Source organism: Petaurus breviceps, unplaced genomic scaffold (assembly GCF_028583685.1).
Source record: "Petaurus breviceps papuanus isolate PSGF00001 unplaced genomic scaffold, PetGlider_PUasm1.0 37, whole genome shotgun sequence".
Lineage (NCBI taxonomy): Eukaryota > Metazoa > Chordata > Mammalia > Diprotodontia > Petauridae > Petaurus > Petaurus breviceps.
The window spans coordinates 88005093-88019798 of record NW_027186296.1 but is presented as its reverse complement, the minus strand read 5'-3'; the positions used below and the strand labels follow the sequence as shown (position 1 = coordinate 88019798).

Sequence of the window (14706 nt, the reverse complement as noted above, 5' to 3'; positions counted from 1 at the left end):
GTTAACTCTTTGAGGATAAGAACTGAGTTTGTTTTTTGTTTTCTCTGTCCTAGTACTGTGCCTTACACATAGTGGGAACTTAAGAAATTCTTGATGAACTGGATTAGACCAGGATCCAAAGAGCAGTGGAATCATACCATTTCCGGATTGGTCGATGAGTGAGGATATTTCATCTATAGAAGAGCAGATTCAGAAGGTGCCATGATAGCTACTTTCGATTATTTGAAAGTCCGTTAAATAGATGAGGAACTAGAATCATTCAGCATAGTGTCAGGGAAGAACTAAGAGCAGTGAGAAATTGCCAAGAAGCAACTTTCACTTTGATATAGGAAAAAAATATTAACAGAGATACCGGAAAGTGGAATGGCTTATCTTGGAAGGCAGCGGGTTTCTCACATTAGAAGTCTTCAAGCAAAAGCTATTTGACTTTTGTCAGGTATGTTGTACAGGGGATTTTTATTCAGATAAGGGATGGCCACCAAAGTCTCTCATAGACCTAAACCCTATGAATGTTAATAATAATAAAATCATATACTTTGCAAAATGATTTGTATAAATTATTGAATTTCTATCCAACAAATCATTGAGGTGAATAGTGCAAACATTCTCATCTCTACTTTAAAGAGAAAGAAACTGGGACTCAAAGACTTCAGATGACTTGCCAAAGGTCCCACATACACAGCTAGTAAGTGAGAGTTAGAGCCTGAATTCAGGTCTTCTAACATGAATCCTTGTGATCTTTTGATTATACCATGATGACTTCCTGGATTATCTGGGGGTTTCTTTTAAGCACAGTAAAAAAAAAAAGGGCTTTTTTTTTTTTCATGACAAATAACCTGGGTAAGAAACACATTTAGCAGATAGTACTAAATACAAGGATATGGACAAAACAAATAATATATCCCTTGATCAGTCCTTATTGTACCAAGTAGTGCAATGTAAGGTAATATAGCTTTTAACAAATACTTAGGATTATTGGCAGGGATAATAAAAGATAGGAATGGTCATTGCTGTAAGGGCTACGGCAGGATGGGCACACAAATGTATAAAGTGAAAGTATGAATTGGTCTGTCCTAGAAAGTAATTTGGAATTATGCAAAGTTGATAATAAAAATGCCCCTACATTTTGACACTAGGAATATGCCCCAAAGATGTCAATGAGAAAAAATAAGCCCCTATACATATCATGTTTTGTATTAAAGAATCAGAAACAAAGCAGATAACTATAGATTGTGGAATAGCTAAATAGTTTATGATAAATTAATGTAATACAATATTATTGTTCTATAAAGAACAATGATTATGATGAATATAGAGAAGCATGGACAAATTTCTATGAACTGACACAAAATAAGTTGAGCAGATCTAGGAAAGTAATATACATAATGACTTTTATTGTTGTTCAGTTGTTTTTCTGCTGTGTCTGACTCTCTGTGACTCCATACTGGAGTGATCCGCCATTTCCTTTTCCAGTTCATTTTATAGATGAGGAAACTAAGGCCAACAGAGTTAAGTGACTTGCCCTGGGTCACACAGCTAGTCAGTACCTGAGGCTGGATCTAAATTCACAAAGATGTCTTCCTGACTCCAGGCCAGGCACACTATCCACTGCGCCATCTAGCTGCCCCATGACTTCAACAACATAAACTGAAAGAACAACAACAAAACAATTGACACTGAATACAATGAAGTTCCAATGATCAAGCTTGGCAGTAATGAAGAGATTTGAGAAGAAACATTTTCTGTAGAGGTGAAGACCATGGGTATAGAATAATGCACATAGAGTCAGTCCTGTTTAGTACGTTGGCTAGTTTTTCTCAGTTGTTAGTTTTTCCCCCTTTATTCCTTGTTATAAGGTACTACTCTCTGAGAGGAGGGGGAGAAATCATTGGTATGTGTGCGTGCTATAATACCAAAACCATTATTTTAAAAAGCACTTATGATCATAAAAAAGTTACCTCAGAAATCCTCTTATCCACCTCCCTCATTTTTGTTTTGTTTTGTGTTGTGTTGTTTTTTTGGAGGGGGGAAGGCAAGGCAATTGAGATTGACTTGCCCAAGGTCACACAGCTAGTAAGTGTCAAGTGTCTGAGGCTGAATTTGAACTCAGGCCCTCCTAACTCCAGGGCCAGTGTTCTATTCACTGTGCCACCCTGCCCCCTGCCCCCACCTCCCTCATTTTACAGATGAAGAAACTGAGGCCTTTGTGTGATTTGCTCAAGATTCCATGGTGGGGCAGAGACTGGATTTGAAACCAGGTGCTTTGATTCCAAATCCAATATTCTTTCCAATGAACCACATTCAGTCCTTAATAATTTACATTGCGATAATTATTAAACCTTCTAGGAGATGATTAAAATGCTATATGAACTCTTTACCAAAGTCAGTTGGAATTTCTAATTTTCCCTCAAAGTGGCTTTTGCTAATATCTCTAAAGGAAAATAAGAAGCAGCATGGTTAAGTGGGAAAAGTAGTGAACTTGGGAGTCAGAAGACCTAGGCTCAAGTTGAATCTGCTGTTTACTAGACATGAGACCTTGAGAAAATAATTTCTCTTCTTTACACATTAGTTTCCTGATCAGCAAAAGTAGGGTCAGAGCAATAATCAAATAAGATGAACATAAAAATGTCTTGTAATTTCCAAATTCTATGCAGGTGTAAGCAACTATTATCACAGCCTCCAATGGAAGTGCTACACATGGAACGGAGAGACTTTTGAAGAAATTAGTATTTCCTCTTTCCCCATCTTGGTGATTTTATTACACTCATTGCCAAGGATCAGGGCCAGCTGCTGGCAGTGTTTGCTTGACGGGCTCAGAATGCATCATCAATGGGCTGTTGTCTTCATTTCTAACAACCTTTCTCCCCACCTCCACAGTTCTGTCCTTTTCATGGCTGAAGTCTGCCAAAGATGCCAAATTGGGTAAGAGTAAACAATACTTAATAAGCCTGAACCAAATTTGCAAGTGTGTATGTTTAAAGTAAACTTGAGAACTTTCACAATATCCTGCAATGGGGCTGAGCAATTACCTCTGGAGGTTGGCAACACTTCCCTCTTTATGAACAAAACAGCCTCAGCAATTACAGGAAAAAGGAAAAGCAACACAAATAAACCAAGAGAGCCTTTTATCTCTTTCACCTCACTGGGTGGATTTTTTTTTTAAAAACTTCTTTTAAAGGCTTAAAAAAGCATTAGGTGCTTTTTATACATCTAAACATTTATGCCCTTGTTCAACTTACTCAATATATTTCTTACTAATGCTTGTAGAATTAATGGAATAAACCCAAGAACTAGCAATATTGAGCTTTTTAATTGCCTTACATAATTAATTGCTAATACTTCAATCAGAAACAATAACACCAAATACCACGAAGAGGGGCTTAATATAGGCAATGTATGAAGACAAATATTTTAGTGGGTTTCAACCTTTTATTTTCTGTAATCAATTGAGACCAAGAAACCTTAGAGAAAAAAAGCCATAACAAATAAACCCTTTACAAGTGTCTTCATTTTCTGTCTCTGAAAAAAAAACCCCACATCAAATGAAAAATAATCCAGCAACTGAATGATGGAATTGTCACCTCTAGTTTCTCACACCATTTTGTTATGTTTTGCTGTCAGAGACAAACACAGATCTATGGAGGCAAGGTAGGTTTCCTTTTATTTTTTGGAAATTACAATAACATATAACATAAGGCTTTATGGTTTTCTAAGTGCTCTCAGTGACATTATTTCATTTAACCCAAATGCCATGAAGGAGGCATTACTGTCCCCACTTTACAGACAAGGAAAAGAACCTAAAATAAGCAATGTGGTTTGCTTGGGGTTGCCCAGGTTACAAATGGTAGAATCTGAACTCTTACCTCTATGTCCTGCCTCCTCACCCAATGCTCTTGCTGCTACTTTATACTTCTTTAAATACATGTGTAGGGCATGACTTTGTTTAGAGAACTCTGGAGCTTATCTGATTCCAAACAGTGATGACAGAACATTGACCAACAAACATCTATTTCATACACCAGGAAGTCCTCACCCCAAATTTGGCTCCTCTGTCTTTACCAAAAGTAGGGAGCGAAGACAACAAACTTTATATGAATAAAAGTACTGGTCCAAAAGGAGTAAATGGTTTTGGTTAAAACAGATGATCACGCTTTGACCTAAGAATGCTACCCTAAGGCTAAACTCAAAGGAGTTCAAAGATAGAGTGAAAAGACCCATATGTACAAAAAAACTGATAGCTGCACTTAGAGAATGACCAAAAAGATTATGGTATGTGATTATAATGAAAAAATATTGCACTGTAAGAAATGATGACTAGGATGAATTTTGAGAAACTGGGAAGAATTGTATAGACTGATACATACAGATTGAAATGTTTATAGGATCACAGATGTAGAAGCTAGAAGGGATCTTGGAGGCTATTAAGTTGAACTCTTATTTTACAGATGAAGAAACAAAGGCATAGAGAGGTTAAGTGACTTGCCTATGGCCAATGTCTGAAGCAGCAGCAGAACTCGAATCTTCATGATTCCAAGGTCGATGTTTTATCTACTATGTCAATTTACCAACTTGTGTCAAACCAAAATAATTTACATGACAATCACAATGATATAAAAGAAAATAACTTTGAAAAACCTTAGAACTCTCTCAATACCCTGACCAATTATGACTTCAGATGACTGATGATGGGGAAAGCCAGGTATCTCTGGGAAGAAAGCTGTTGGACAAGAGGTAGAGAAGGAGATCTACACTGTCAGATATGGCCAATGCACTGACCTGTTTTCCTTGATTATACTTTATATAAGAACAGCTAGGTAGCACAGAGGATAGATCACTGGGCCTTAAGTCAAGAAGACTTATTTTCCAGAATTCAAATCTGACCATAGACACTTACTAGCTGCGTGACCCTGGACAAGTCATTTAGCCTAGTTTGCCTTAGTTCCTCATCTGTAAAAAGAGATGGAGAAGGAAATGACAAACTACTGCAGTATCTTCGCCAAGAAAACTCCAAGTGGGGTCACAAAGAATTGGACAAGACTGAAAAATGACTGACCAACAAAGGCTAGTAGGGAGATTTTCTGTTCTGGGGGAGGAAGCAGTGAATTTGTAGGTGAGAGAGATTTTAAAAATAAGGAAAAAGATATCAATGAAAAATTTAAAACACACAGAGAAGAAAACAAAAAGAAGTTCAGAGGAGGAGATAAGGCAATTTTGTCACTGTTATATGAAATGTAATATATACTTAAAAAACCCCACAAACTGTATGTAGCAGAAGTTCATGATTTTAAATACAATCATTTCTTTGTTCTTCTTTGTATACTAAAATATACATGTTTGTTGATGATACTGTTAAGTTCATAAAATTTTAAAATAAAATATTCAAAATAAAGACAAAAAGGCAAACAGATGAAGTATTTCTCAAAGCTGGCATCTATGATGGATTATTCTAGTGACTATGTAAACATCAGATACACTAGAATTGCACTAGTGCTATTTACTGTAATATAGACTAGCTTATGCATTTATGTAGTATATACTTGATCAGTCAATGCTAAGCCACATCTTTGTTTATTGAAGAGTAGAGAATGTCAGCTGCCATTCATGTACAGCTGGAAGTAGATTTTGAATTCATTTTCCACTTTTCCATCTGAGAAGGAACTGGCTCACTTTTATAATGGAATCCTGCCCCCTCCCTCTCACTGTAAAAATGAGATTAAATTAAGGCAATCACAGATTTTCTACATCATCACTATCTGCTTCACCACTATAGTTAACAAAATCTAGATTAACAAAAAAGTCAGCAACAAAATGTCACATCAGTAAGAAACAACCAGCTTCTGTGACACGATATTGGTCAAGAAAAATAGCAGTCAGTGCACATCTCTATTCCTCACATTGGCCCAGGCCCCGAAAATACCCCTATACTGCCCACTGGCTATTGTGTCTTCCACTTTGAGGTACTCTCTCCTGCCCTCTTCCACTTGCCTTTACATGGTTCTGCCCATTTGAAACTACCTCATACTCTAAAATTATCTCCCCTTGCTTTGTCATACACTATCCCCTTACTGTCCCCCAACACAAACTACATGTTAGAAAATGATTAAGTGGATTAAGAAATCAAGGATGAGAAGATGATATTTCTAGCTGGGCAAGAGAAATGAGGGATGGAGAATGTGTTCAAGGAAGACTGCATAGTGGAGGTGACCCTGGAACTAAATATATAAAGAGAAACATTTCAACAAAGGAAACGTCCAGGGAATCTGTTCTAGCAACCGGTGATGACATATGAAAGGCAGAGAAGTGGGAGAGGATAGGATCAGAGATTCCTTTTTGGCTGGAGTATACTGTGTATATTTCTCAATATAAAGTGAACTGTGAGATGAAGCTGGAAAGATAAGAAACAAACATGGAGAGTCTTGAATACCAAGTCAAGTTGTATGTATTTTATTTCACAAACAATAGGGAATCACTGAAGGTTTCTGAGCAGAGGAATGGTCAGTACTAAGGGAAGAATACTTTAGTAGAGGTTTGATGACTGAATTGGAGAAGACAAGTTAAGAGACTAGTCTAATAATAGTTCTAGTGATGAGAGCTTGAATTAATGTGGGGAAGGTATAAGTGGAAAGGAGGGGGCAGATACAAGAGATATTGCAAGGTTTCAAGCGTGAGTCACTGAGAGAATGAAGGTACCATTAACAGGCATGAGGTTAGGAGGCACGGCTTTTGGAGCAAAGAAAAACTCAGTTCTGGATGAGTTATAATTGTGATGTCTACAGGACATGAAAGCAGAGATATTCAGCAGTTAATTAGAAATGTAGAGCTGGAATTCAGAGAAAAGGTCAGGGCTGAGATATAGATTACAGAGTCATCTGTATAGAAATGATAGTTGAAGTCTATTAGATTGACAATTAGAACAGTATAGAAAGAAAGAGGAAAAGAGATTTATGTAAAGGTTTTTTAGCAGAGATCCACACCTAAGAGAATGGGAGGAGAAACCAGTGAGAATCAATCAGAGAGGGAGGATGTGAACCAGGAAAGAACAGAGTCAGGTAAGTCAAGTCAAAAGGAGAGTAGTATAAAATGTAAAATGGGAAAAGGGCCAAGGAAGATTGGGACAAAAAGAGGCCATTGAATTTAGCAACTAAAGGTCACTGGCGATTTTGATAAGCATGATGTTTCTTAAAGAACATTGGGCTGGGACTTAGATTATTGCAATTCATTCCTTTGGATAACACTTTATTTGTCTGTTTATATGCAAAGAACATGGCAGGTATGATGGATAAACACTGAGTTGGGAGTTGGGTTCTATTTACTAATACCAGTCGCATGTTATGACCTTTATGGCTGTCATTTTCCTAATCTAGAAATAAAAGGGTTAGATTAGATGGTTTCTGAAGGTTTATTCCAGATATAAAACCTGTGATTTTTCAGTTAAGTATACAGAAGCATTTCTGATCACCATCTTTGTTTTGACATTGGCTTCTTCGTGGGATTTTAGCTCCAAGAAATCCTATATTTCATGTACATTACACTCTTATGCTTCATGAGCCCATTCTATGGTGAAGTTCAAACTTAAGATTAAGAACACAAATATTTAGATGTAGATGGGAAAGAATGACAGGTTTCCTAATATCTTACCATACTTTTCCTGATCTGCATCCCCAAAGAGGAATAAAAATCTGGGAATGGGAGTGAACAAAATCTTAAAGGACAATGATTTCTGTCAGTGGAAATCAGTTGATTTTTTTTTTGTTTGCTTTTTTTTGGAGGGGGGAAGGCAGGGCAATCGGGGTTAAGTGACTTGTCCAAGGTCACACAGCTAGTAAGTGTGTCAAGTGTCTGAGGCCGGATTTGAACTCAGGTCCTTCTGACTCCAGGGCTGGTGATCTATTCACTGTGCCACTTAGCCACCTGGGTTGATTTTTCAAACAATAAAAACAATAGTCTTGTACTTCTATAGCACTTTGTGGTTATAACACCTTAAATATATACACCACTTTATTTATTTTATCACAACAGCCTCATAAGTTGGTGTGTGTGTGTGTGTGTGTGTGTGTGTGTGTGTGTATTATTTTCCTCTTACAAATGAGAAAAATGAGTGACCTAGTAAAGGTTAAGTGGTAGAGCTAGAACTTGAATTCAGGTTTACTGACTCCAAGTACAGTGTTCTTCTTACCATTCAAGGCACAGTAGGGAGTATGGGAGAAATAAGAAATAAGGAGCATGGCAGAAATTAGATACGCCTTGTATACAAATGGTAAAGTCTGCATTCAGATGTGACATACTACAAACTGTAGGTGAATATGCTCAGCCTTCCAGATACATCAGTCTAATCCATCAACAAGTTCAGGTCTGGTGGGTGGCTTTCCCATGGGGTATTCAGAATGACCCCCTCAATTCTGTTTCACTATACCACTTAGAAGGACACTTAAGCCTCAAAGAAGATGCATCTAAGGAAACTGGCATGTGGGATTTCATTTTTCCCTAAGGCTTCCATGTTGAGCTTCAGTAAATCATCAATAATTAAATAGTAACAGTTAAAACAAGACCACCCAGGTACAGAGGCTCAAGGGTTGAGCTACAGACATAGTTCTTCTGGCCCCTTATCTATAGAACAACTCAGTCTGAAAGATCACCAGCTCACAGTAGGTATTTATTTCCTTTTGGGGATATCAGAAAGATAAATTTCCCTAGTCCTAGAGTAGGGACACCTGGGTCTACTTACTCTTTGCAACATCCCAAGGGAGATCCAGACCTGCTTTCAGTTTTCAGCCAGTTACAAGTGACGAGTGAGGAGTACTTCATCTAGCAGGTTGCAGTCCCTGGGGTAAAAATTAATTCACCCAGTTTTCACCAAAACACCAAAGATGAAAAATACATGGGTATTTTTCTCCAAGAAATTTTGAGGCACAGTTATAGAGGCATATATAGCCATAGCAAGCTGATCTCAGTCTAACTCAATGCCATATTTCTGGTTGTTCTTTTTCTCCATTTCAAAGAAAAACACTGTAGTTCATTCTAATGTTCCTGGGGGCAGGGACATAAGGGTGACTTTTTATGTGTGTGAAAGAATGGCACCCCCAGCTCACAGCCATCTGAGGACAGTTCCTCCCAGGAACACCTGTTAGCTCCAATTGAAGCCAGTCCAAATTGGGTCCTGAGGATCTTGGGCTTGCTCTTCAGATGTACCATCATTTTACAATATTTATTTCCCATCTGTCTGATGACCGTGATGGCTTGGGAATGCTCCAGCCAGGGAAAGCTGTTCCATGGCCCTGTTCCTTCACAAAACTAACAGCAGCTAAATGCTCCAGCAGAAGCTGGTTGGAGGCTAGTTACACTAGAATTAAAATTGGTGTCTCCTCCCCAAGTTCTGACCTGCTCAGTACAAGTTCTTCATGAGGAAGATATGAATGATTTTCATTAATCTTTAGATTCAGCCTTTTGACCTCTGAAATACCAATTTTGTTCATCAAGCCAGCTCTCTAATATGTTTTTAACTCTAAGTCAAACTAAAGTAGCAGTTGCATAACATTAAAAATGGATACTGGTAGAACTATTTCGACAGCAAGAAAATCATTAAAATCCAGAAGGTAACATGCTACAGTGATGATCTTAAACACACACAGTTTAACATCTAATAGAGGAAAAGAAAAAGGTGCCCACATCAAGCTCCAATTATAATAGTGAAGTAATGTTTTATTTAAAAAAAATTCTAGCCATGAGAAAACAGTATATTTGAAAAGCCTACAATAAAGGCTTATAAAATAAGGGACCTTTTATCTCCTCCACATCCATGAGCTTGAAAATATCTATGCAATTTGAAGCCACATAAAAAACCCAGTGAATAAATAAAATGTTCTTTTTTCTCTATACAGAAGCTAAAAAAATTATCCATACAAATAGCTTGGCCTTGAACAAACAGATTAAAAGACCTAAAAGGCTATAGCTTCAGATCATGCATACAGAATAGAAAACGAAGCCTTTGCTTTATTTGGGCAAGTTTTCTACTAACTAAATTTCTATCTGGAAGGAGTTTATGTGATGAGAAATAATTCTTTAGATGATAAGAAAAATTTCAATATTTTAAAATGTAATACCTATTAATTGAATATCTTGTGGCAATAAAAGGATGTGAATGTCAATCTGCATCTTTTGACAGCATGTACATAAATGAGAATACAACTGTGGATTTGAGTTAAGGATACAAGGAAACCACATGCAGTATAACAGCAAAGGTTCAGACTTTTGTAGGTATGTAATCTAAATGAAGTTAAGAATTACTAGCATTTTTCTAAAAATTAGAGGTTTTTTTCTATTTAATTTTTTACCATGAAAACTACTTATGAAGTTTTCTATTGATGTTTATCTTAATGGGAAAAGGAAATCTTAAGCATGATACTTTACTTATTATCAGAGTATAATTCAATAAATTGACTTTGGTCTATAAGATTGTTTCTTGAATTTACACTTAGTGCTAAACTAGCTCTCAGGCTATTTTCTATCCCAGTTTGTCCTGAGAACAGTCAGGCCCAGGTAGATGCTCCTGATACCACATTACCTTCTGAGAAGCATGAGCTGGAAGCTGTTAAGAAATGGAAAATGACTTTTTCCTTATGTTGGTTAAGAACTGTTGGAACTCAATTATAGGCTGAGTTCAAGTTTCATCTCCTCGAGGAAAAATACCGACCTTATCATATACTAATCTCTGAGCTTCTTTTTCACAACACTCATTGTTGAAATATTTTTGTACACAAAGTATCTTTTCCTCTTTTCTGATTTGTTTTTGTTATGGCAAAATACTGGAAACTAAGAGGATGTCCATTAATTGAATAAAGTAAATTAGGACACAGTTAAGATGGTAAGAGTACTTATAAGAAATAGATGATTTTAAAAAGACATAAAAAGTCTTAGATGAACTAATACAGAGTGAGGTCAGCAGAACAAGAAGAATAATTTATACCAGAAGATCAAAACTATGAACAATTTTGATTACTTTTATAAACTAATAAAGAATAAAATTAATAGAACCCAGAAAATAACATATGGGAAAGCAAAGCTATACAAATAAAGAACTTTGAAAGCTGCAAGAACTATGATCAATATTGACAATCCTTGATTCCAGAGTGAAATAGAGATGTGATGGATTTAGGATGTGGAATGCATATATGTATGTAGCCATGCATGTATGTATAAATGTATATTTGTGTGTATAGTCACTGGGAGAATTTGTTATGACTATGATTATGCATATTGGTTACAAGAAATTTGCTTTTAAAAAATATATCTTCCTCTCTCCCCAGGGGGAGAGAGGTAGAATAAAGAAAAAATAGATTTCTGTTAATTAAAAAAAAAAATAGAGGCTAGGAGTGCTTTCAGAAGTGAAATATTGTATGAATTTTCTGATGAGGTCATTGTATGATTACTTTTACTTAACTTTTATTTTGATATATGAGAATTCAAAAAATGAAGAGATCTCTAAGTGTTTGTGATGGAAAAACAAATAATAGAATAAAATGAAATATAAAAATGAAAACAAAAACCCAACACTCATTGTTTTTGTCACTCACCATTCACAGAAAATAGTATATGCTTCTTTTATTATTATTTAGTTTTTTAAAATTCTGTCTTCCTAACTAGAATATAAGTTCCCTGAGGGGAGAGATTATAATTTTTTGTATCCAGAACCTTAAGTAAAGCAGATACTCAATAAATGTTTACTGATAAATGTCAGCTATGATGATTGTGGAACCAGACTTTTTTATTCTCATGCAAGTCTTCACTCATAGCACTCATGCAATCATAACTGAGCCTGTTATTCTTCAGATAGTAGGAACAAACTATAGCTTTTGAGGACAGTGTATTGGTAATGGACCAGATGATTCCCAAGATGAACTGGGAGGAAATGACAATCAGTAGTATCCTAGAGGTCTGAAACAGTTAGTGCAGTTTTCTCATATGTAACTGTATATACTTGGAAAATCTGATTCATTACATTTAAATGACTCATGAATTTTTTTTTTAATCAAGTCAACAGAAGTCTGACTAAAAATGGTGGTGATAATCATTGTGACTAGAAGCTTACAAGTGAAAAGGTGGCCTAATAGAAACCCCAAATTCCCAAAATACTCTTTTAGAAATCATAGTCCTCATTTTTATTTTTGAAGGGAATTTTATTGTATTTGGGTGAGCCTAAGTTTCTTTTTTATAAAACAAGTTCTTGATGATGTCTTCTGCTTTTTACATCATCATAGTTATCCCAAGTAACCCTCCACCAACCTCTCCTAGACAACCATTCCATATAACAAATAGTATTTCTAGAGAAAAAAATCAGTACAATTAATTGATATGTTGAAAATATTAGAAAATATGTGCATTGTGTAACACTTGTGGACCTCCTACTTCCACAAAGGGGCAGCCCCACTTGATCTTTAAAATTTTGCTATATTCACTCTTAATTTTGTGATGTGTCATTGTTCTTTCCATTTACATTGTTATAGTTACTGTACATAGTGTTGTTTTGGCTCTGTTTCCTTCCCTCTGCATCAGTTCATATAGAACTTGCTAGGATTTTCTGTATTCATCACAAGCATTGTGTCTTATAGCAAAGTAATATTCCATTACATATATACCATGATTGTTTAGCCACTCCCCAATTATTAAAGGGCATCTCCTTTGTTTCCAATTCTTTGGTATCACAAAAATATGTAAATATTTTTGGTATATATAGGGTCTTTCTTTTTAGTGATAGCTTCCTTAGGGTATAAACCCAATAATGGAGTATCTAGTTCAAAGTGAACAGATATTTTAGTCACTGTATTTGCATAATTCCAAACTGCTTTCCAAAATGATTATACTATTTCACAGTTCCATCAACAATGTATTAATGTGTTTATGATTCCATAACCCCTTCAAAACTATTACTAATTTTTTGTCATTTTTTGCTGTTTGTGGAGTGTGAGATAAAGCTTCACCACTGTTTTGATTTGCTTTTCTTTTATTATTAGTGTTTTGGAACATTTTTTTATGTAGTTTTGAATACTTTGCAATTCTTTTGAGAGCTATGTAATCATATCCTTTGACCACTTTCCTACTGTGGAATAACAAGAGCCTTGATTTCAGGTGATATTCTATTTTAATTTCCCATTATGGGTACTACTTATTAAAAATTTTCACCTAATTTTGTTTATGTGCTTTGACCATTAAAAAGGTGTCTTGTCAAGATTTTTAAAAACTTTATCATCAGATTCGATATTTCCCCAAATAAGATCTTATCTCCTTGTTTTTGCTCCTCTTTGCCAGTTGGTAAGATTGGCAATAAAGAGTACATATCATGAGCTGTTTATCAAGAGAATAACTGAATTGTAAATATAGATATTATGTATATATATATATATCTGTTTAATCCAGGTTTTATACAGGAAAGAAATGAAACCTTCCTTAATACCTAAATAATAAACTTCCAATATATGTCCCTAAGTTGTGTTAACTTGGTCTATCTCTAGCAAACATTTCTGGAAAACCACAATTTCCAGCTCCTTACTTTGTTTATTCCCCCACAAAACCCCTAGCTGGGTATAAATAGAAGTGTTCTTCACTGCTACCAAAAAATAAAATACCACCATGAAAAAAAGCCATTTCCTGTCCTAAAGGTTTTTAATTCTACAGTCACTCTAAAGGCCGCGCCTGAGCATAAATTATAATGCTGAACTTTTGCATAATGTGTAGGACAGCATTTTAATTTGGTAGGGAAAAAAAAGGACTATATATCCCAAAGATGCCTTCTGAGAAGGCTGCAGTAGAGTTCTTATGTAGTAACATGATGAAACCCCCCTTTGTCCTCATATGTCTGTGATGTCTATCTGTAACTCTTTCTCGGTGGTGGAGATAAGCCTTGCCTTGTGTCCATCATTGCACTTTCAAAGGAAGATTCACAGTTGTTTGACTTTTGATCTGGGGCAGCGACTGGCCCGACCACCTGCATTGTGCATGAGCTGTTACTGAGCTTGCTTTGTACCGTCTTATAACACAGCAAGTCTTTTAAAACTGAGCCTAGGCTGATGGGTGAATACGCTAATTTACAGTGTGAGCGTTCAAACAGAAAATATGGTGATGGTGGTGGTAGGGAAAAGAGGGAGTGATTTGTGAGTAGGGCAGGCCTGACAACCCAATTTAGAAAGTACAGATATTGTTTACTGATTATATCATTAACTGAAACAGATGGCTGAAGGCCTCTCTCCACCAACAATGGGGCAGACAGTGGGCTAATAGTGCTGTGGCCTGGAATTGTAAAATGCTGTTTGGTGACGGTACATGTTAATAAATAGCCATTTACAAGGGGGGCCAAAGGCTCCATTGCTTGTTGACAAGCCAGGCTCAGGGCCCCTTGCTTCCAGTTAACAGCTCAAGGCTGTGTTCAAAGACTGTATTGATGGCAAAGGGAAAGTGTACCATTCATACTCCTGCCTGTATTAAAGAATGACAATGGTTATAGAAAAGAAAAAAAAAGAAGAAATCTAAAAGGAAGGAAATTGAGGAATTAAGTTCAATTGCATATAACACTAAAGAAAATTATAATCATGTTTTTTGACAGTGACCAAATTATGAGGAGCAGAAATAAGTCACCACTAAGTTACTTGTTTTTATTTTGTCTTATAGAAGAACATGCTAAAAGTAATAATTCAATGTATAAAAATTGGAGGTTTC

General features: G+C 36.0%; 1 protein-coding gene across 6 annotated transcripts in view; it reads right to left on the bottom strand.

Annotated features, from left to right (window-relative positions):
• VTI1A (vesicle transport through interaction with t-SNAREs 1A) overlaps positions 1-14706 on the bottom strand; it is a 417207-nt gene that overhangs the window by 146643 nt on the left and 255858 nt on the right. For 2 of the 6 annotated variants that reach the window (XM_069099007.1, XM_069099004.1), the window contains exon 9: positions 760-1647. The exons of the other annotated variants lie outside the window; for them this stretch is intronic. Coding sequence is in view for 1 of the 2 variants with exons in the window: in XM_069099004.1 (XP_068955105.1) it covers positions 1635-1647 (13 nt within the window). In the remaining variant the exon portion in view is untranslated. Of the gene's footprint in view, positions 1-759; positions 1648-14706 lie in introns of those variants that run through there. 6 annotated transcript variants of the gene reach the window in all.